Source organism: Exophiala xenobiotica (genome assembly GCF_000835505.1).
Source record: "Exophiala xenobiotica strain CBS 118157 unplaced genomic scaffold supercont1.6, whole genome shotgun sequence".
Classification (NCBI taxonomy): domain Eukaryota; kingdom Fungi; phylum Ascomycota; class Eurotiomycetes; order Chaetothyriales; family Herpotrichiellaceae; genus Exophiala; species Exophiala xenobiotica.
This window is the reverse complement of record NW_013562489.1, coordinates 3055835-3073500: the sequence shown is the minus strand read 5'-3', so window position 1 is coordinate 3073500 and position 17666 is coordinate 3055835. Positions and strand designations below refer to the sequence as shown.

General features: G+C 52.9%; 7 protein-coding genes across 12 annotated transcripts; 3 read left to right on the top strand and 4 right to left on the bottom strand.

Annotated features, from left to right (window-relative positions):
• Positions 1-49: 49 nt before the first annotated feature.
• PV05_10412 (uncharacterized protein) lies at positions 50-1503 on the bottom strand. Its single transcript, XM_013456852.1, has 2 exons — positions 424-1503; positions 50-373 (listed from the first exon to the last, which is right to left on the bottom strand). Exons 1-2 carry the CDS (start codon positions 1442-1444, stop codon positions 186-188), a joined length of 1209 nt encoding a protein of 402 aa, XP_013312306.1. The 5' UTR covers positions 1445-1503; the 3' UTR covers positions 50-185.
• A 1896-nt stretch (positions 1504-3399) lies between these two features.
• On the top strand, positions 3400-6247 carry PV05_10411 (formate dehydrogenase). Of its 6 annotated transcripts, XM_013456846.1 has the most exons (7): positions 3400-4161; positions 4403-4481; positions 4543-4607; positions 4758-4784; positions 4838-5013; positions 5067-5611; positions 5662-6247. In XM_013456846.1, the coding sequence occupies exons 3-7, from the start codon at positions 4605-4607 to the stop codon at positions 6006-6008; spliced, it is 1098 nt and encodes a 365-aa protein (XP_013312300.1). In that variant the 5' UTR covers positions 3400-4161; positions 4403-4481; positions 4543-4604; the 3' UTR covers positions 6009-6247. The 6 variants fall into 6 exon arrangements, with proteins under 6 accessions (XP_013312300.1, XP_013312304.1, XP_013312301.1 ...); XM_013456850.1 differs by lacking the exon at positions 4403-4481; XM_013456847.1 differs by having other exon boundaries at positions 4543-4784.
• A 1100-nt stretch (positions 6248-7347) lies between these two features.
• PV05_10410 (uncharacterized protein) lies at positions 7348-9560 on the bottom strand. The gene is made up of 2 exons (XM_013456845.1): positions 9504-9560; positions 7348-9445 (listed from the first exon to the last, which is right to left on the bottom strand). Exon 2 carries the CDS (start codon positions 9114-9116, stop codon positions 7488-7490), a length of 1629 nt encoding a protein of 542 aa, XP_013312299.1. The 5' UTR covers positions 9117-9445; positions 9504-9560; the 3' UTR covers positions 7348-7487.
• Positions 9561-9725: 165 nt separating this feature from the next.
• Positions 9726-11328, top strand: PV05_10409 (pyridoxine biosynthesis protein pyroA). The gene has a single exon (XM_013456844.1). It carries the CDS (start codon positions 10046-10048, stop codon positions 11006-11008), a length of 963 nt encoding a protein of 320 aa, XP_013312298.1. The 5' UTR covers positions 9726-10045; the 3' UTR covers positions 11009-11328.
• On the bottom strand, positions 11305-13348 carry PV05_10408 (uncharacterized protein). The gene has a single exon (XM_013456843.1). The coding sequence runs from the start codon at positions 13257-13259 to the stop codon at positions 11547-11549; it is 1713 nt and encodes a 570-aa protein (XP_013312297.1). The 5' UTR covers positions 13260-13348; the 3' UTR covers positions 11305-11546.
• A 158-nt stretch (positions 13349-13506) lies between these two features.
• On the top strand, positions 13507-15522 carry PV05_10407 (glutamate N-acetyltransferase/amino-acid acetyltransferase). Its single transcript, XM_013456842.1, has one exon. It carries the CDS (start codon positions 13853-13855, stop codon positions 15335-15337), a length of 1485 nt encoding a protein of 494 aa, XP_013312296.1. The 5' UTR covers positions 13507-13852; the 3' UTR covers positions 15338-15522.
• A 4-nt stretch (positions 15523-15526) lies between these two features.
• Positions 15527-17501, bottom strand: PV05_10406 (protein transporter SEC61 subunit alpha). Its single transcript, XM_013456841.1, has 4 exons — positions 17342-17501; positions 17173-17273; positions 16950-17117; positions 15527-16899 (listed from the first exon to the last, which is right to left on the bottom strand). The coding sequence occupies exons 1-4, from the start codon at positions 17349-17351 to the stop codon at positions 15748-15750; spliced, it is 1431 nt and encodes a 476-aa protein (XP_013312295.1). The 5' UTR covers positions 17352-17501; the 3' UTR covers positions 15527-15747.
• Positions 17502-17666: the final 165 nt, after the last annotated feature.

Here is a 17666-nt window from a genome sequence, read left to right as displayed (position 1 = left end):
AGCATGGGTTCAGGCTTCTCTGCATAGGACCACAGGACTTGAAAGAAACGTCTATTGTTGGCTTCGAAATTTCCCGCTGCTCATCAGTCGTCTATAGTGTCGTGAAGTCTACAAAGAGATATATTCTTCTGGTATTCGGGACGATAGAGCGAACATCCGCGGTCCGTCATCATTCACAAGATGCTCTAGCCCAGTGATTCTTCAAGCGGCCGCGCTTCCGTTTGCGTGCCCTGCGCTCGATTCGGGGTCGTATATCGAAGTTGAGCCTCTGTCCGCTCTTCCTGAGCTTTCTGGAGAGCCTTTCTCTTCTTCTCTGCTTCTTCCTTCTCACGCATCTTGATGGATGAATAGTTCAGGGTCGAGATTATCATGACTGCCATCGGTTAGTCAATGTCACAAGCGTCACGCATTCCATACACTTACAAGCACAAAACCCAATGGCCAAAGCCGCGCGACGAGTCAAGACCCATCTCAGGCCTTCGACCTCGCTTTTTGCTTCGCTGTTCAGCAGCACAGTGATTTCGTAGTTCAACTCCGAGATTTTGCCGTCGATCTTGCGTTTGTCTTCTTGTAAATTCAGTTTCCGGTCGTTGAAGAGCCCCTTCAATTCTTCTTTCAGTGTCATGAGATCTTGCGTTACTTTCTGGTTCAGGATGTCAAACTCGTGCTGTAACTGCGCTCTCTGACTCCGTTGTTTCAGTGTCTCCGAATGTCGGGTCGTTTGGAGCGTCGTCTTCAACTCCGAGCACGCTGCGCGGAACAAATATGACTCATTTTCAATGTCCGATTTCGAGACGAGACCTTCTTTCGCAACGTCCAAGTTCATCGACAGCATGAGGCGGATGGCTTTCATCAGCGTTGTGGCTTGGTGGACTGTGTACGCGTTTTTGGCGGCCAGTTGCTGCACCAGGCCGTACGTATCGAAATGGTGCTCATAAGGCGGAGGTTCGAGGTGTGGGTGCCGTTGCCCCTTTCCTTTGATTTCGGACGGAGAAGGTATGGACAGTACAATGTCGAGTTCCCTGTTTTCAAGCTTTTCCTGCTCTTCTGGCTTGATTTTCGACTTTCCTCCGCCCATGGAGGCTTCGTCGACGTAGTCCGATGTAGTATTTGACTCTTGCGGCAAATCTTGACCAGTGCTTTCCTCTGTGTGTTGCTGCTCACGGCTTGATGATTGGGCTATTTCTTTGGGTTGTTGCTGCTCTTCTTTCGGTGTCGAGGACTCCTCGGGTTTGGGAGGAGGAGGAAGACCTTGACTACCAGCCGCGGGCCCATATCGCTGCGGGATTGCTTCCTGCTGCCGGCGAGCAGAGGTGTGCAGTTTCGCTCTGCGAGGGGGTTTCGAACTGGTAGGACCACGAATTGATTGATAGGTTTTGGGCTCGCAGGCGCGCACCGCACGAAAGAAATTTGGGTATAGAAAGGTGAGGCGCGGAGTTGCCATAACGGCAGCTTGGGTTTATACTTCCGCTCTTCGCTGTAGGCTATGTGTTGCGGTTGAGAGGCAAAATGTTGTGCGGCAGTGAAATCGTGATAGTAAATGCACGTTGTACTCGCAGATCCGGTTATTGTTGGCAATCGGTCATCATTGGGCCATGTGGACGGAAAGTATAGCCGACTTCGTATCTATCACGTCGGATTTCAATAGACAGGAGAACAAAGCTTCGATGCGGTCTACAGAGACTTCCAATCTTCCTTCCAGTATATCGACCACGATCCCTGTATGTCTCTGGCTGGATGTATTTTGTAGGAAGCTCTGGGCCGTGTGCCGGCTAAACATCTCGTTCCATCTCTCTCGCGTATCAATGAATTTATGTACGGCGGATATGGCATAACCGTTGTGACAATCCCTTCCACCAGCTACGACATGAGTTTCCAATGTAGCTGCGGCGATGCTTTTACCTGTCGAAGCATTGAGCCCACCGAGGAAAGGCCATCAATGGAACAGGTAATTGAGTGAGCCCGAGCCGGGGGCTCAACGGTTCCATTCACGACCATATCCATGGCGAGAGCGCGTCTCCAAATAGATAACATCTAAGACTTCGCATCGAATGTATTTCGAGGGCTGTTGATACAAGCTCAATTCTCAATGTACGTCGACGTGCTCACGCCAACGAAGCACGACCCGCCCACCACCGTTCCTCTTCGGAAAACCAGGCATGTACTACCGCCGTTGTTTGAACATAATGTGTCTCGCCGTCGTGACTCAGCTGCCACTCAAGCCCGGGCATGAAACGTAGATGGATGTCAGCAACTTTCATTCTCGTCAAGGAGGCCGAGCGAAGGCTGATAGGGAGAGGGCAAAGGTGGAGCAATGCCATAGCGATTATCCTGTTGCGAGACACGTTTTGTACTTCCTGCAAGACGACCCCTCTTGAAGGCTACTTCGTCGCCTGGCCGTAAGTGTCACCGGAGACCAACAGTGTTGCAGCAGTTTTCATGCTTCCGTCGTTCCCGACCACTCAGTAGTAACAATCTGCCAGATAGTTCCCAACTCAAGCATGGAAGACGTCTTCAAGCACAGGAAACTGGTCATACACTGTCTTTCCAGACTCCTTTTCGGCTGGGCTCAGATCCCAAGCTGAAATAGACGACCCGCCTTTCGAACACTCTCAGTATGTGAATGGAGAGATCTTGGTAGAGCTTCGGCGTATTGGAGCACGTAACTGCGGAAGCCAAAGATCTTCCGCGCGTCTCGACGAGTAACCACAACTACAGGGGTTGAGTATTCGTCTTTCGTAATGCAGTATTTCAATGCAAACAACACGAAGAATCTTTGCAGGGAAAGGGACTACGAACCCCGGGACCCTTTCGCGACAGAAGACCGAACATTGTGAGAATCATGTTCAGGCACTCTATGCCTACCGAGTCAAAGCCGTCGTATCAGTGAGCAGGTCAGAGCTCAGGAACGAATGTCAGTCCAGGCCGACCCTTCCACTGCCATATGACGGGAGGCCATGATCATGCGGGAATTGTTCAGAATCGCCTTGCTGAAATCGATTTTGTTAGGGTGCAAGGCAGCCAAGGCCAGGGCAGAGATAGATAGAGCGGAGGTATCTGAATGATGATATGTACCTTACAAGTTGCCAGGTTCCTGGTACCCATGGCTCGGGCTCGTCGGATAACTCAATCCGGAAACACAGCTCTGGAGCATGGTCCACTACGAGCTAGTAGGAGCGAAAGTGACCGCGAGGCTTCCGGTTAAACGTTTACGCATGGATGCCCTCTCCTGGCCCTCTACACAGTTTAGGTGACAGTCTTATTAGATCTTAGGTGCATGATGGGTGCATTCCGAGCTCGGCTCCCCCACAAAATGACACAGCAGCCGAGTTTACGCCTTTTGTTGCCATAATAGTCAATTTGTTTACGCCTGGCAGATGTGGGAGCTGAAGCTCGCACCCTTACGCCTGGTCGCTACAGGAGAACTCATCCATCAACCATCTGACTACGGAGTATCAAGATGCGGCAAAATGGCTCAACTGAAGCAATGAAATAGCCAGCAACTCTAAACAGCATAGTTTACCCGTCACTCTCCGAACATTGGCCGCTTATGCGCGAGTGATGCCTCTTCGCTCTTGTCGCTGCGAGGAGGAGTGTCAGTGTGGAAGGTCTCGACTGACAATTGGGGCCTGGTCTGGAAGCCTGGGAGCCTGGGAGCACCTGACCAAGGTACAAATGAGGATTGCGAGGGCGACGCAACAAGGGTATCTCTCAAGAGAGGGCGAGTGAGAGCTTCAGAAGACAGCAATCTCCACTGCCTCCGCGATCAAGTAGGAAGTGCCGTTGGTCACTTCACCAAGGACACAAGGACTCGTTCCGTGTCCCTCACCTGGGCATTGCAAGAGGACGAGGGCACGGAAGTGAGATGGTGGGGCAGTAGTCAATAGCAGCAGGAAGAGGAGGGTTCCGAGCTTGGGTTTCAACTGCTCCGCAAGGAAAAGAGGGGGAGCTCGTGGTAGCAGGCCACTGGCAGCACGCATGAAGAGATTTGTGTGGTTCATGATGAGGACGAGGAGATGATCATGAGGTTATAAAAGGAGTTGGCATTCGTCCGAATGATTTTCCACTGTTGGTTTTTTCTTTATCAATCCAACTGCACTGTAAGAAAAGTATCTTGTTGTGTACAGCAGCTGTTTTTATCTAAGCGAGGCTTTGAAAAAGGTACGTACCCCTCCTTGTGCTTGTCTTTTGTCTTCAGAATGAGGGATGCTGCTACTCGTTCGGGGGGTTTTCTCCGGGAGCATCGGCATCGAGTCGAGCAGCTTGCAATAGCTGTTTCGAATCGTCCATCACTTTCCCACATGAATTGTTATCACTACGGAGTACAGATCTCCAACCTCCAACACAACATGGCGACTGAACAGAATCCACCCCTCCTTCCACCTTCCACTGACACACCAAGACTCTCCTCAGCTCCTCATCCCAGACCCCAGTCCGTGCATTGAACCATCTCCCTGACGTAAACTGATTAGCTTTCCAAGGTACCGTCTCTTCCAGTCCAGGCTTAAAGCTCTACCGGCAGCTTCTGATTCAAAACTCCAGGATCGCCAGTCTATCTCTCTCAGACTTCTACTCAATCCATCTCTCATCTACAATCTTTCAAAATGGTATTTGCCCGTGCAGCTGCGCGCTCTTTGCCGCGTGCATCATCCCTCCTCTCCTCCACTTCCCCGCACTTGGCTCGTCGAGCTGCCCTGCCCTCCTTTCAACCATCCTCGATTGCCAGACGCACGCTGACAGCCACCGCTTCTCGCCAGGGCAAAGTTCTTTTGGTTCTGTATGATGTATGTCAACACCTATTCTTCCTCTTACACACGCCTCGTCTGACTCTATCTAGGGCCATGAGCACGCCAGAGACCAACCTCAACTCCTCGGCACTACAGAGAACGAACTCGGCATCCGAAAATGGCTTGAAGATCAAGGACACACCCTGGTAACCACTTCGGACAAGGAGGGTGAGAACTCGACCTTCGACAAGGAATTAGTTGATGCCGAAGTCATCATCACCACTCCGTAAGAGCTAGGCCATCCCTCAAGGAATACTCCTGCTGACGCCGGTGCTCCAGCTTCCACCCTGGTTACCTCACTGCCGAGCGTCTTGCTAAGGCCAAGAAGCTGAAGATCGCCGTCACCGCCGGTATTGGCTCTGACCACGTCGACTTGAACGCTGCCAACACCACCAATGGCGGTATCACTGTTGCTGAGGTCACTGGTAGCAACGTCGTCTCTGTCGCTGAGCACGTCGTCATGACCATCCTCACTTTGGTCCGCAACTTCGTCCCTGCCCACGAGCAGATCGAACGAGGTGACTGGAATGTTGCCGCTGTCGCCAAGAACGAGTACGATCTCGAGGGTAAGGTTGTCGGTACCGTTGCCGTTGGCCGTATCGGTGAGCGTGTGCTCCGCCGTCTGAAGCCTTTCGACTGCAAAGAGCTTCTGTACTTCGACTACCAACCTCTCAAGCCCGAGGTTGAGAAGGAGATCGGCTGTAGACGCGTCGAGGATCTCGAGGAGATGTTGGCCCAGTGTGATGTCGTCACCATCAACTGCCCTCTCCACGAAAAGACACGCGGCCTGTTTAACAAGGAGTTGATCTCCAAGATGAAGAAGGGTATGTTGCACCTTCCCCATAGTCTATCCGTCAAGCTAACACTTCGATAGGCGCATGGCTCGTCAACACTGCTCGTGGTGCCATCGTCGTTAAGGAGGATGTTGCTGAAGCCCTCAGGACTGGCCAGCTCAACGGTTATGGTGGTGATGTTTGGTTCCCTCAGCCTGCTCCCAAGGACCATCCTCTCAGAACCGCCAAGAACCCATGGGGTGGCGGCAATGCCATGGTCCCTCACATGTCCGGTACTTCCATCGATGCTCAGAAGCGTTATGCGGCGGGTACCAAGGCCATCCTCGAGAGCTACTTCTCCGGCCGCGAGGACTACAGACCTGAGGATCTCATCGTCCACAAGGGCGACTATGCCACCAAGGCATATGGCCAGAGAGCGAAGAAATAGACGGTCTGGGATGTGCGAATCTTGATGCTATACTGAAGCCTATCAACTTAAAAATGGGTGCTGTTATGTCCAAGGATGACGCTGTGCTCACATGTATCTTGCACCATTTTGAGTACTACGTGCAGTGGCATGTATAACTGTGGAACTGGACAAGCTGCCTACAATACCCTAGACAGCTTTTTGGTTAATATGAAAAATATTAACAAACTATTTATCGGTAACAATGCTTTACGACCACCCAGCGCCTTGACCTCTCAAGTTTGAGACTTCATAAACCAAGTATCATGATGCGGGAATGCTTTCTACGCAATGCCATTGCATATTCTGCCCTGGATATCCGTGCAACAAAAAGTTCTCGCCTCACCGCCTGTAGCACTCCTTGAGGCCTTCCTACGGGTAAAATCGGCCTTCATACTGTAAGCAGAGGATCTGACGTCCCATGTATATCGCTAGTAAGCTTAGGCGTTTAAGGCCTTGTCTCGGAAAAGTTCCTGTGAACACTGCAAAATAACTAGCCTCTGGGTGAAATATTAAGCGAACAGCTGTGGGTTGTTCGACGTGCACGGGCGTGGCAAGAAACCGCGAGTACCGTTCATGCCGTCAAACGTGGGTTTGTCTGACACAAATTGGGCCGGCCTGACGCGCCTTGACCCTGATAAGATGGCAAGTCAGACGCAAAAGACGGCCTGACGGGCATAAATCTTGCCATGTCGAGGCATCTAAACCTCACCGCAACAAACAACACACCAGTTTCCATAACACGCAGAAGCACGTATCATGCCAAGGGAGTCTCTGGTGGCTTCCAACACGACTTGAGATAGCGGTAAGGTCACAGTCGGCACAACAGTGTGGTATGCCGGCCTAGCGGATGAGCACTCAGTTGAACAAGATTCATCTGTAGAGCATGGCTCATGCATGACATTCACAACGACAGTGTTGATCGCTTTAGACATGGAATCACGGTCTCATCCTATCGCTGCGCTGTGTAATGGAGTACCATCTGAAGGGCAATGTTGGGAGACGCTGCAGCCCTCGGAAGACTTTGGTCTGAAACACGGTGAGCAACACCTTTTCGTCCTTGGAGCTTTCCTATGAGCGTGTACAAGAAAGGGAGAACCCAGAGAAAACAAGCCGTGAGGAAGCCAGTGAAACAGGGTTGCGGTCATGCTGCACTGTGATGGGCGTGAGAGGTGTCGTCTCAGAGGCCATCGCAACTCCTGTTGTTCGTTTCGTCATCTGAAGGCATGTCAAGGTAAGAACTACGTTGGAAGGGAAGGTCCGGCTGGAGTGGGATCAAAGAGGAGCAGTACAAACAACACAGAGTAAGGTAAGTTGAACCTGTGAATAGATGGGTGCCTACGCCTGTTGGGTGGCACCTAATCTCTGCCATTTCAAGCGCTAACGAGTCCTTTGGTAGCCGCGGCTGCGGCTTCGAGGACAATGATAAATCCACGACACAGAGCAACATTACGCCGTGCTTCAAAAATGCAAAACAACAATTTCCATACGCTCATTCTGCCCAATGAGCCATCTTTCGTCACCTGCAATCCGTCCCATTGCGCTCACTTCTGCAGTCAAACTGTCCTCCAACGTCACCCAGTCAACCTCATTGTCCTCATAATCAACGCCGCGTGTCTTCAGTCTCACGGCCAGCTTGTTCTCCACGCTCTGGCCAGAAAAGCACGTCTCGATCAGACTCAACCTCACATCGGCGGCCCTGTCCACGACATCCATAATCGGCAGAAACCAGCGTTCGCTCTCCTCGACCTCTGCGCTCTCCATGCTACAATGTCCTCGATATGGTGGGAGATTACCGTCCCATTCTCTGTATAGCCTCGGACCTTCGCCGACAAAGGGGAAAGTCGTCGTTTTCGCGCACCACAAGCGCTCTGCTGGGTCGAAATATCCTTGCCCTGCCACGTTGACGTTTTCACGGACGGTAAGCGACATGGTTCCCGAGTCAAGATGGAGAGACATCAAGGCCACACTGGCATGCTGCCGTATACCCACGAAGTCCATGTCCGTGAAGGAGAACCTCGAGACGATATATGGTCCTTCCCCAGGTGGGCGGGATTTGCCGGAAGGGTCTGTGGAAGGCTGGTAAGATGATGGAACCGAGATGTCCCACACAGACAATGACTCGATCGGCAATTCCTCGTCACCAGTGTACATGCTCCGATTTGGTTGCCAGAAATACACGGCATAGTGAGTCGAGGTGTGTGTCGAGAAGAAACGATCGTGGTAGTTGGGTGGCAGGCCGAGGAAATGCATTTTCCATTCTGAGCGCCAGGTTATTTCCCATGACATCTCATTTTCGGTGCGGCGGATATCAAAGCAATTGGCGAAATGTCTATTGACTTGTTCCATGGCATTGAGATTGTGAAAAGGATCCTTCTCCGCCCATTCGATGATCAATGTCCGGTCTTTGAGCCGGAGGTTCCGAATGATCTTGCCTCGATTGTTGAATGGTATCGGATACGACTTGCCAGAAGCCAGATCCAAAAGAGCGAGCGTCTCCGGAAAGTAATTTTCGGCCGAGCATTGAGCAGGAGCATATACGAGGAGGCCATCGTCATACGACCACATTGTCGGTCTGAAGAGGTATGGCTTGGAACCGAGCTTGTTCAAATGGATCGCAGCTGTCTCATAATACAAGCGCCCTCCAGGTTGACTTTCATGGTATTCCCACTGGCCAACACTGTACCAGTCGCCAAGTTGTTCGAGTGGTGCCATAGGATACCTGACCAGGGTTCTGACAATGCCTTTGGATAGGTTGTGGTATCTGGTCGCAATCAGGAGGAGGATTTCCTGCCAGTCTAAGGACAATTTAGGCGCAGAATGGAAGTTTAGTGCCCCATCAGGAAGTGACCGGATTTCTCTGGCTCGCGGATAGCTCTGCAAGACGACTCGGATGTATTCGCCCTTTGAGAACGCAATGCGCCATGACCTGCAAACCCGCTGGCAATTTACAACATCCCATGCAGCTAGGTTGGAGAGTATCAGCAAGAAGACGTCTTCAGGGAGTTGTGGGACTGATGTCGCTGTAGTGGAGTTCTTTTCTGCTTCGGAGGAGCACGCACGCTCATGTCCCTCCGAAGCTGTCGACATGCCGGACTGTAAGTAGTGATGTCGTGTCCGTCAAGTATGGTGCTTAGCACTGGGGGAGAGGATAACCGGATGACACAGCACTTGCGCAACGCATCGAGAAGCTCAAACCTCTGGTCATAGTCGAATCAAGGGAGGGGAAAGCGGGCAGAAAGTCGACCCATGTGGACAGACCCTCGAGGACGGCCGGTCAAGGGATTGTTTATCCGGTATAGACACTCTAGTCGGTCATGGAATCCTATCCGGATCTCCGATAACGATCAGATGGCCTTGGTTGTACCTCTTATCGACTACATTAGTATCCTCGAGGGACGAAGGGAAGTCGAACGGTACTGACCCGCTGTTAGCAGGGAACGGGGAGTCTGACTAATCAGATCTCGTTCGGCAAACCTTCTTTACCAGCACACACTGCGTATAGCGCCTCGGTCTTGGATCGTGTCTGTATGTATCGCCGCCCAGTGGTTGGTTATCCATCGAGCCATCAAGCCCTCCCGCCGTGTAGGCGATTGTCGGTCTCGAACTTGGGTGCGGGGAAATTTCTTCCTAACAATGCAATTTTTTCAAACAGCCCACCATGATCATGCATTGATTTTCTAGCCACCTCTCCAAGGGCTTGTCTCAAGGCGTATCCGGAGCTTTGATCTAGTCCCATTGGCCGTGAACTACTCGCAGGTGGTATCATTCCCGCATATAGCCGGTCTTGTCATTGTGTCTTTGCTTCAATTCCGGATTCTTGGGTCTCGTGTCTAATTGTCTTGGGACTTGACTTTGTAAAGTAAAGTGGTGACTCAACACTCTTTTTTTCTCCTCTCTTGTCCTTCGACCTAGTTACAGAACAACTTGTGTAAATAAATATTTTCCTCCCAAACATTTCTCTAACTCGCCACCTTTCACCCCTCGGCCTCGCCCTCGATCCCAACTCAACCCTCAAAATGGGCGATAACAGCACCATGCCGAACACCGCCACCTTGCCCGCCTCGTCGACCAGCGCAAATGGCTCCTCCTCCTCGTCTCCTTCGTTCACCGTCAAAGCCGGCCTCGCCCAGATGCTCAAGGGCGGCGTGATCATGGACGTGGTCAACGCCGAACAAGCCCGTATCGCCGAGGAAGCAGGCGCCTGCGCCGTCATGGCTCTCGAGCGTGTGCCCGCCGATATTCGCAGAGACGGCGGCGTTGCCCGCATGTCGGACCCGCAACTTATCAAGGAGATTCAGGCTGCCGTCACGATACCCGTGATGGCCAAGGCCAGAATCGGACATTTCGTCGAGTGCCAGATCCTCGAGGCGTTGGGGGTGGATTATATCGATGAATCCGAAGTGCTCACACCGGCCGACGATACCTTCCACGTTGAGAAGAACGAATTCCGTGTGCCGTTCGTTTGTGGATGCAGGAACTTGGGCGAGGCGCTGAGACGGATAGCCGAGGGTGCGGCGATGATCAGGACGAAGGGAGAGGCCGGCACGGGCGATGTCGTCGAGGCCGTTAAGCATATGCGTACAGTGAAGAAGGAGATTTCAAGGGCGCAGGCGGCGCTCGCGGAGGGTGAGGGTACGCTTCGTGCATTGGCAAGAGAGATCGGATGTGACCCCGTCCTGCTCAGGCAGACTGCCGAGCTGGGCCGGCTGCCCGTGGTGAATTTCGCGGCCGGTGGGATTGCGACGCCCGCGGATGCGGCGTTGATGATGCAATTGGGTTGTGATGGTGTGTTTGTGGGAAGTGGGATCTTCAAGAGTGGGAATGCGGCGCAACGGGCAAAGGCCATCGTCCAGGCCACGACACATTTCAGGGATGCGAAGGTGTTGGCCGAGTGTAGTGCTGGACTGGGTGAGGCGATGGTCGGAATCAACTGTGGAAGCATGAAACAGGAGGAGAAGATGTCTGGTCGGGGCTGGTAGACTACTAAGGTCTGAGTCTGACAGAAGTGTCTAGGGCAGCGAGCAAAGACTCGAGGCCTTACTCGAGCCCCAAGATTTCGGAGAGTACCGAGCGTGCCAATGGCGGATGCAATGGATAACAGGGTGAAGACAAAAAGGCCCACGAGCATGAGGAGAGTGCAAAGCAAAGGGGCATTGCATGGCGTCGGGCATCTTGAGCGTATCTCAGCTGGTGGTAGACGTCCAACCTGGTCATTCATGCATAGGAAGACAAAAACTTCTAGACAATTGTCAAGAAAAAGAGCTTGGTAAGATGCCTCATGTTCGTTTCTTCATTGCGGATGTCATCGTAATGCCCGATATGTCTCGTTTGCCCTCATACAGAGAATCCGGACATATTATCTAACGCCCTTAGGTACCTACGAAATCTCTCGTGCTTGGAAAGCATGAGTTGATACCGTTGCAGCGTCTCCTGGCCAGTATCTCTGGATGCCATGCTGCGTACCAGGTCCGCACATAGACACTTGCTGGTCTTTTTCCTTGACCAGTCTGATTCGGTTCAAGAAAGATCCTCCAAAACTGCCTCCATCTCTTCCCTTCCCAGCGGCACACCCAACAATTGTGTGCCGGTCGCGTCCCTCCGACTCGTAATCAGCTGATGGTCGTGAAACTCCTTCAACAGAAACTGGAAATTCATGCTACTCGAACAAATAAAGTCCGTACTCGCCTTTTCATATAACGTGCGATATTCGACACCCACTTCCTCTGCAGCACTTTCGCCCTTCGCTCTCCCTGCGGTAGTCCGCCTCCCTGCTTCTGTCTCTGTCTCTACCTCGTCGTCCTCGTCCAACCCTGCTCCCGCGCCTCCGTCGATCCCATCAACGAGGATCGCCAGTATCTCCGACAGGAGCAGCCTGTACAAATTCCTGGCATTCTCCGGCAAACTCTTCAACACGAAGCCAATGCCTTCCTTGCCACCGATCCTCATCCTTTTCCGGCCGAGCAATTCATGAACATCGTCCACCACATTGATCTCGGCGCTGTACGCTGCGAACGTCGTGCAGTCATGGTACACGAACCTGAACCGATCCAGTAGACTCGAGTTCCACATCGTCGCGAATGTAGGGCTATCCGCCGTCGCAAGGAATGAGACCATATGGTGGTCCGCAAGCCGAGCGAGGACGGACTGCACACCACCACGACGCAACGGGCCCGCGTCGATCGAATTGATCATCACCGTCACCGGGACAGTCAAGTGCTCGAAGAGCGTGTCGAGCATCTCGTGCGGTTGCCCGACTAGCCTGAAAGTCTCATCCTCGCCGACAATGGCTGATGCGACCGTGTTCAGTATGTGCCGAACATTGAGTTTCGGCGTGTACCCATTCACAATCACGATTCGAGGGCGAGAGGCCGGCTTGGAGATTTTGTACAGATACTCTGCAAACTTGGTCACAAGTGCTCGTTTACTTCCGTAGCCGTAGAGACATAGGCCAAACCCTTCCGACAATTCAAACTTCCACTGCGGAAACGAGCGCGCATGCAGGTTCATCAGCCGCGCCTGGTCTGCGTCGTGGCGGTCTGTGTAAGACTGGATCTGCTCAAAGTATTCGTCGTGCGTGAGCAGCTTGACGGAAGTGAATTTGTTGTTCGAGATTTGAGGAGGCCCGGCGCGGTTCTGGAAGAAGTACCGCTCTTCAGGGGGGATGTTGCCTTCGGGCGTAGGGGAGCGTTTATTCCTCGCGCCCTTGGGCCGGCCGCGGCCGCGACTTGGTGTTTGGACAGGCGTGGTTGCCTCGTTCTCGTCTTGTTCTCCTAGAGGAGCTTCGACGAGAGGTTCTTCTTCGTCTTCGAGAATCTCGCGGGCCAGCGCAGCTTGGCCGTCCCAGTCATCCTCCTCTTCGTCTTGTTCGGCGAGAGCGCGTGCGCTTTTGCGTCGGGCGGAGTTGTTTGCCTTGGATTTTGAGGGCGTGCCATTGGTGTGCTTTTTGCTCCTTCGTGGTGTAGAGAAGAGAATGCGGCCGTCAGCTTTAGGCGTAGGACTGCCTGCGTCGTTGCCCTCTTCTTCTACTAGAATTTCTGCTGCAGACTTTCTTTGTCTTCGTGATGGTGTTGCCTGCTTTTTCGGTGTGCCATTTGCCTTTGGTATAGCTTCGACCTCCTCCTCGTCGTTGTGGATGCCGTTTGTAGGCGGTGCTTCGGTGGTCTTTCGGCGTCGCTTTGAAGGCGCTTCTGCTACTTCAGGGGAGGCTTCGGGTTGCTTTCTTTTCGCCATGGCGAGGTGAAACAAAAATGATCACGATCGACACATGTACTCGCCAGGCACGCGAGCCCCGATCTTGTTGCGATCAATTTGTTCGCAGCCACCTGCCTTTCTGCAAGCAAAGGCAGAGGGAGACGCGATGAGGGCTGCTCAGAAGGCCTACTCCGCAATCTGGCGTTCCTGATTGGTCACGCAATTCACCGCAGCTTTTTCTTTTCTCAATGGCACGGAGGAGTCATGATCTTCAACTAGTTCGATGTATAAACTGATGAGTCAAACCATTTCATTGAAAGGTTGGCATAAGTGAAGCTCGAAGGGATCACCATGAAAAGGTGAGAGAAATCACAGGTCGGACGCGAAGCAGAATTTCCACCCCACCGGCCACCTGGATCCGATAACAGAGCTGGGAAGCCGTCATTACTGGTACTCCAGGGCACTGGGGACACGCGACGGCAGCCGAAGCTCAAGCATACTCACTGTGAGCTCGAAGAAAGCAAGCATCCAGGTTGGAAGTGTCACCTGCCTGACAATCGAGTGTACCTCAACGACTGGAAGGGCGACTTCGACTTGCGTGGGACGTTGAGCTGATATCAAGGAAATCAACTATGTCAACCGGACATTGTATCTCTTGGACAGCCTCCCTCAACATACCTAAGGCTCATATCGCCAATATGGCTTCTACAACTCCTTCCTCTGCGCGATCAATCATACGCACCTTCATCCGCCACTACTCTGCCCCAGTCGACTCCTCTATTCCAGCCAACAAGCTCAAATATGTGCCCTCGTCAGGCACATATCCCAAAGGCTTCCGCGTGAGCGGCACGCATGTCGGCGTCAAAGCCTCCAACAAGACCCAGCCTGACCTGGCCTTCATCACTTCCGACATCCCTGCCTCCGCCGCCGCGGTCTTCACCACGAACAAATTCCAAGCCGCCCCCGTGCAGATCAGCAAGGCCGTCCTTCAATCCCGTGGCGGCGCCAACCTGCGTAGCATCATCATAAACTCCGGCTGTGCCAACGCGGTCACCGGAAAAGGCGGCATGGATGATGCCCAGGCTATGTCCGACACCGCGACGGCTCAATTCCAACAATCCGCCCAGCCCGAAGACCATCTCGGGTCTACCAGCCTTGTCATGTCCACCGGCGTCATCGGCCAGCGCCTGCCCATCAAGAAGATCCTCTCAAAGATCCCTACGGCCTATTCGAACCTGGACAACGACCACAATGCGTGGCTCACCACCGCGAAGGCGATCTGCACGACTGATACCTTTCCCAAACTACTCTCCACGACATTCACCCTGCCGTCCACAGCCCACAAGGACGCAAAGTATCGTCTGGCCGGCATGACCAAAGGCGCCGGCATGATCCACCCGAACATGGCCACGCTCCTGGGCATCCTGTGCACCGACGCGCCGATATCCCCGGGTGCTGCGCAGTCCCTTTTGACGGAAGGCGTGAACAGATCATTCAATTCGATCTCCATCGACGGCGACACGAGCACGAACGACACCGTTGCACTTTTGGCGAACGGCGCAGCAGCCCCGAGCCCAGATACGCCGGCCATCCCCGACGACGCCAACTCGGAAGATTACATCGCAATGGCCAAAATCCTGACCGACTTTGCCCAGCGCTTGTCTCAGCTGGTCGTCCGCGACGGCGAAGGCGCCACGAAATTCGTCCAAGTCAGCGTTCGCCATGCGCCGACTGATGCCGACGCAAAGGCCATCGCGAGCACGATCGCACGGAGCCCCTTGGTCAAGACCGCCTTGTACGGCAAGGACGCTAATTGGGGCCGGATCCTCTGCGCAATCGGATATACGCCCAACATCTCCCCTGATGCCGTGGTCCCGAGTAAGACGAATGTGAGTTTCGTGCCGGCTCAGAACTCAAAGAGCAAAGATGAGGGCGTGCTGAAGCTGCTGGTCAACGGCGAGCCCGAAGTCGTCGATGAAGAGCGTGCTGCGAGACTGCTCGAGGACGAGGACCTGGAGATCGAGGTCGATCTGGGCACGGGCAATGAGGAGGCAAAGTATTGGTTTTGCGATTTCAGTCATGAGTATGTTACTATCAACGGTGACTACCGGACTTGAATGATGGCCGGGGGGAGGGAAGATACTGTAGGATGCCTGTTAGAGAACGATGGAGCGGGAGTAGTTAGAATCGCCGGACTGGTGGGCCCAAGAGCCTCGATACTCGATGAAACAGCAGATACCTCGTCTATGATTGCGCTGGCTGAGAAGCAGTACCTAGAAATAAATTGGTGGATGACCTTTACGGAGTACGATTTTCAAAGATTGTGCTAATTTTTTAACTTCCCGCGAAAGCAGTACGAGTACAGGATTGTCGTTATAGCTACTGTACAGAACTTTCCCGGCCATTCTACATCTCCCCAACTCAATCCCATGCTATGATGCTATGCATGAAGGCATTGCTTTTGTTGTCATAAACCCTCCCGAGCCCCTAGGGCTTGCTTATAAGCTGAATTCATATTCCAGCGTAACTAGGCAATCAGGCCCTTGAGACCCTGGCCGAAGTCGCCCTCCTTGGCGGCAATCTCGAAGTATCCATATATAATGGTGACAGCAAGGAGAATACCAGTGCCACTTCCCAAAGCTCCAAGCATATCGCTGGCAACGGACAGAGCTCCGATACAAGCACCACCGAATGCGGCCGCAGTCGGAATGACGCGTTTCAATTCCTTGTACATGCTCTGTTCACGATGTCCAGCCATGACGAGACCTTGTTCCTTGAGTGTCTTTGCAACATCACGCGGGGCAGAACCCGAGACTTCAATCCAAGTCTTGGAGAAGACAGCGCAGGTGACGATGATGAAGGTGATGTAGATAACCGTGTGAATGGGGTCGAGGAGGGCTTCGCGGAAGCTCAAAGGAGGAGACATGTAGTATGCGATACCGCCGGAAGCATACAGCTGAGAAGATCCCTCTCTTGGTTCCCATGTACCGATCAGCTTGACCAACAAGTTGTCCGAGAATCGAGTGTAAAGCATTTGGCTGATCATGAATATGTTGGATGCTAGGGCTGATTGCAGCATGATAGGCATGTTGGACGTATAGAAGAGACGGACAGGGAATGAACCGCGCATGCCACGTTGGCGGGAGGACTTGACCGGGATCTCGACGCGGAATCCTTGAAGGTAGATGACGGCCGCGAAGACGGTCAAGGTAGCCAAAAGGTTCATAACGTTGGGGAGATGTTGTCGGTAGAAGGCTTCGCGGAGAGCGCGGGTCTTGTCTGGCCAAGTCACCAACAGGTGGAACAAGGCAATGACTGCGCCTTCGAATTCTTTGCCTCGGCCGGTGTCAATAGTGGTCGGGGAGAACGCCTTCCAGATGATAGACTCGCAGATGTTTGTAGCAATGAAAAGCGAGATACCAGATCCAAGCCCGTAGCCCTTTTGGAGTAGCTCATCCAGGAGAATGACAACCAAACCGGCAATGACCAATTGAACGATCAAGAGAAGGCAGATGCCAGCCCCCAGGTCGCTTGGTTGGCCATAGAGACCTGTGAGGACGAAAACGCAGGCTTGACCAAAGGAGAGGATGATGGCGAAGAGCTTCTGCGCAGTTTGGTAGAGCTCGCGGTCGGACTTGAGGTCGAGGTTCACGTCAATGAGGTGAGTACCGGCGAGCAGCTAGAGGTCCGTCAGTAAAAGTAGGCTCGACAGGGCGCGTGTCTACATGCCTGGAAAACCATGCCAGAGGAGATGATAGGTGTGGTCCCCAACTCCATCAGCGTTCCACGATTACTAGCCAGCATCATACGAAGCCAGTACAGGGGATCAGACGTGTCGGAGGAGACAATCCCGTACAGAGGCATTTGACTCATGACCAAGAAGATTAGGAGTGTACACTATGCCGGTTGTTAGTCTCGTGCTGCTCTTCCTGGGCGTGTCCTAGTCTCTTACTCCTGTCCACATCAACTTCTGGTTGAAAGGAACCTTGGATTCGGGCGCGGCCACCTCCGGCAGGAGGGGCGTGAACGGTTTGATGAGATCGAGGAATCGAACTAATCTTGACTGTTAGTATTCTCAAATTGAAGGGGGAGTACAGTGCGGAGAGGTTGGCTGCACGTACGACCGCTCATTGTGGCTGCGGGTTTTGCGCAGGAGGATAGAAAAGGTCTGAAAGGCTCTCTGAGTCGTAGAGAGCGGCCGAAAGGAGATTGAGAGAAGTGGTTGAGGAAAGTAGGAGGCCTTCTTGGAGGAAGAAGAAGAAAGTGGTAGAGGTGTTGGTCTCCTGAAAGCTACAACCACTTCATTCTTTTGGACACATCGACATCTCCACTAATTGCGGATTGTGAGCGTTGAGCTCATGCCAAGCCCTCCCATACATTAGATACATGCTGCTTTTAGCCCCAGCGACGACGACCTCTTCTTTTCGTCCCCGACGAGATCTATGT

Excerpts from the sequence above, each read along its gene's own strand:
- PV05_10412 (XM_013456852.1), bottom strand. The coding sequence starts at position 1,444 with ATGGCAACTCCGCGCCTCACCTTTCTATACCCAAATTTCTTTCGTGCG. Across the intron at positions 374-423 it reads GGCCATTGGGTTTTGTGCTT|TCATGATAATCTCGACCCTG; the intron begins GTAAGTGTATGG and ends AACCGATGGCAG.
- PV05_10411 (XM_013456851.1), top strand. The coding sequence starts at position 4,056 with ATGATTTTCCACTGTTGGTTTTTTCTTTATCAATCCAACTGCACTGTA. Across the intron at positions 4,162-4,542 it reads TAAGCGAGGCTTTGAAAAAG|GATCGCCAGTCTATCTCTCT; the intron begins GTACGTACCCCT and ends TCAAAACTCCAG. Across the intron at positions 5,612-5,661 it reads GATCTCCAAGATGAAGAAGG|GCGCATGGCTCGTCAACACT; the intron begins GTATGTTGCACC and ends ACACTTCGATAG.
- PV05_10410 (XM_013456845.1), bottom strand. The coding sequence starts at position 9,116 with ATGTCGACAGCTTCGGAGGGACATGAGCGTGCGTGCTCCTCCGAAGCA.
- PV05_10409 (XM_013456844.1), top strand. The coding sequence starts at position 10,046 with ATGGGCGATAACAGCACCATGCCGAACACCGCCACCTTGCCCGCCTCG.
- PV05_10408 (XM_013456843.1), bottom strand. The coding sequence starts at position 13,259 with ATGGCGAAAAGAAAGCAACCCGAAGCCTCCCCTGAAGTAGCAGAAGCG.
- PV05_10407 (XM_013456842.1), top strand. The coding sequence starts at position 13,853 with ATGTCAACCGGACATTGTATCTCTTGGACAGCCTCCCTCAACATACCT.
- PV05_10406 (XM_013456841.1), bottom strand. Across the intron at positions 17,118-17,172 it reads AGAAGTTGATGTGGACAGGA|TGTACACTCCTAATCTTCTT; the intron begins GTAAGAGACTAG and ends CAACCGGCATAG. Across the intron at positions 16,900-16,949 it reads CCTCTGGCATGGTTTTCCAG|CTGCTCGCCGGTACTCACCT; the intron begins GCATGTAGACAC and ends ACGGACCTCTAG.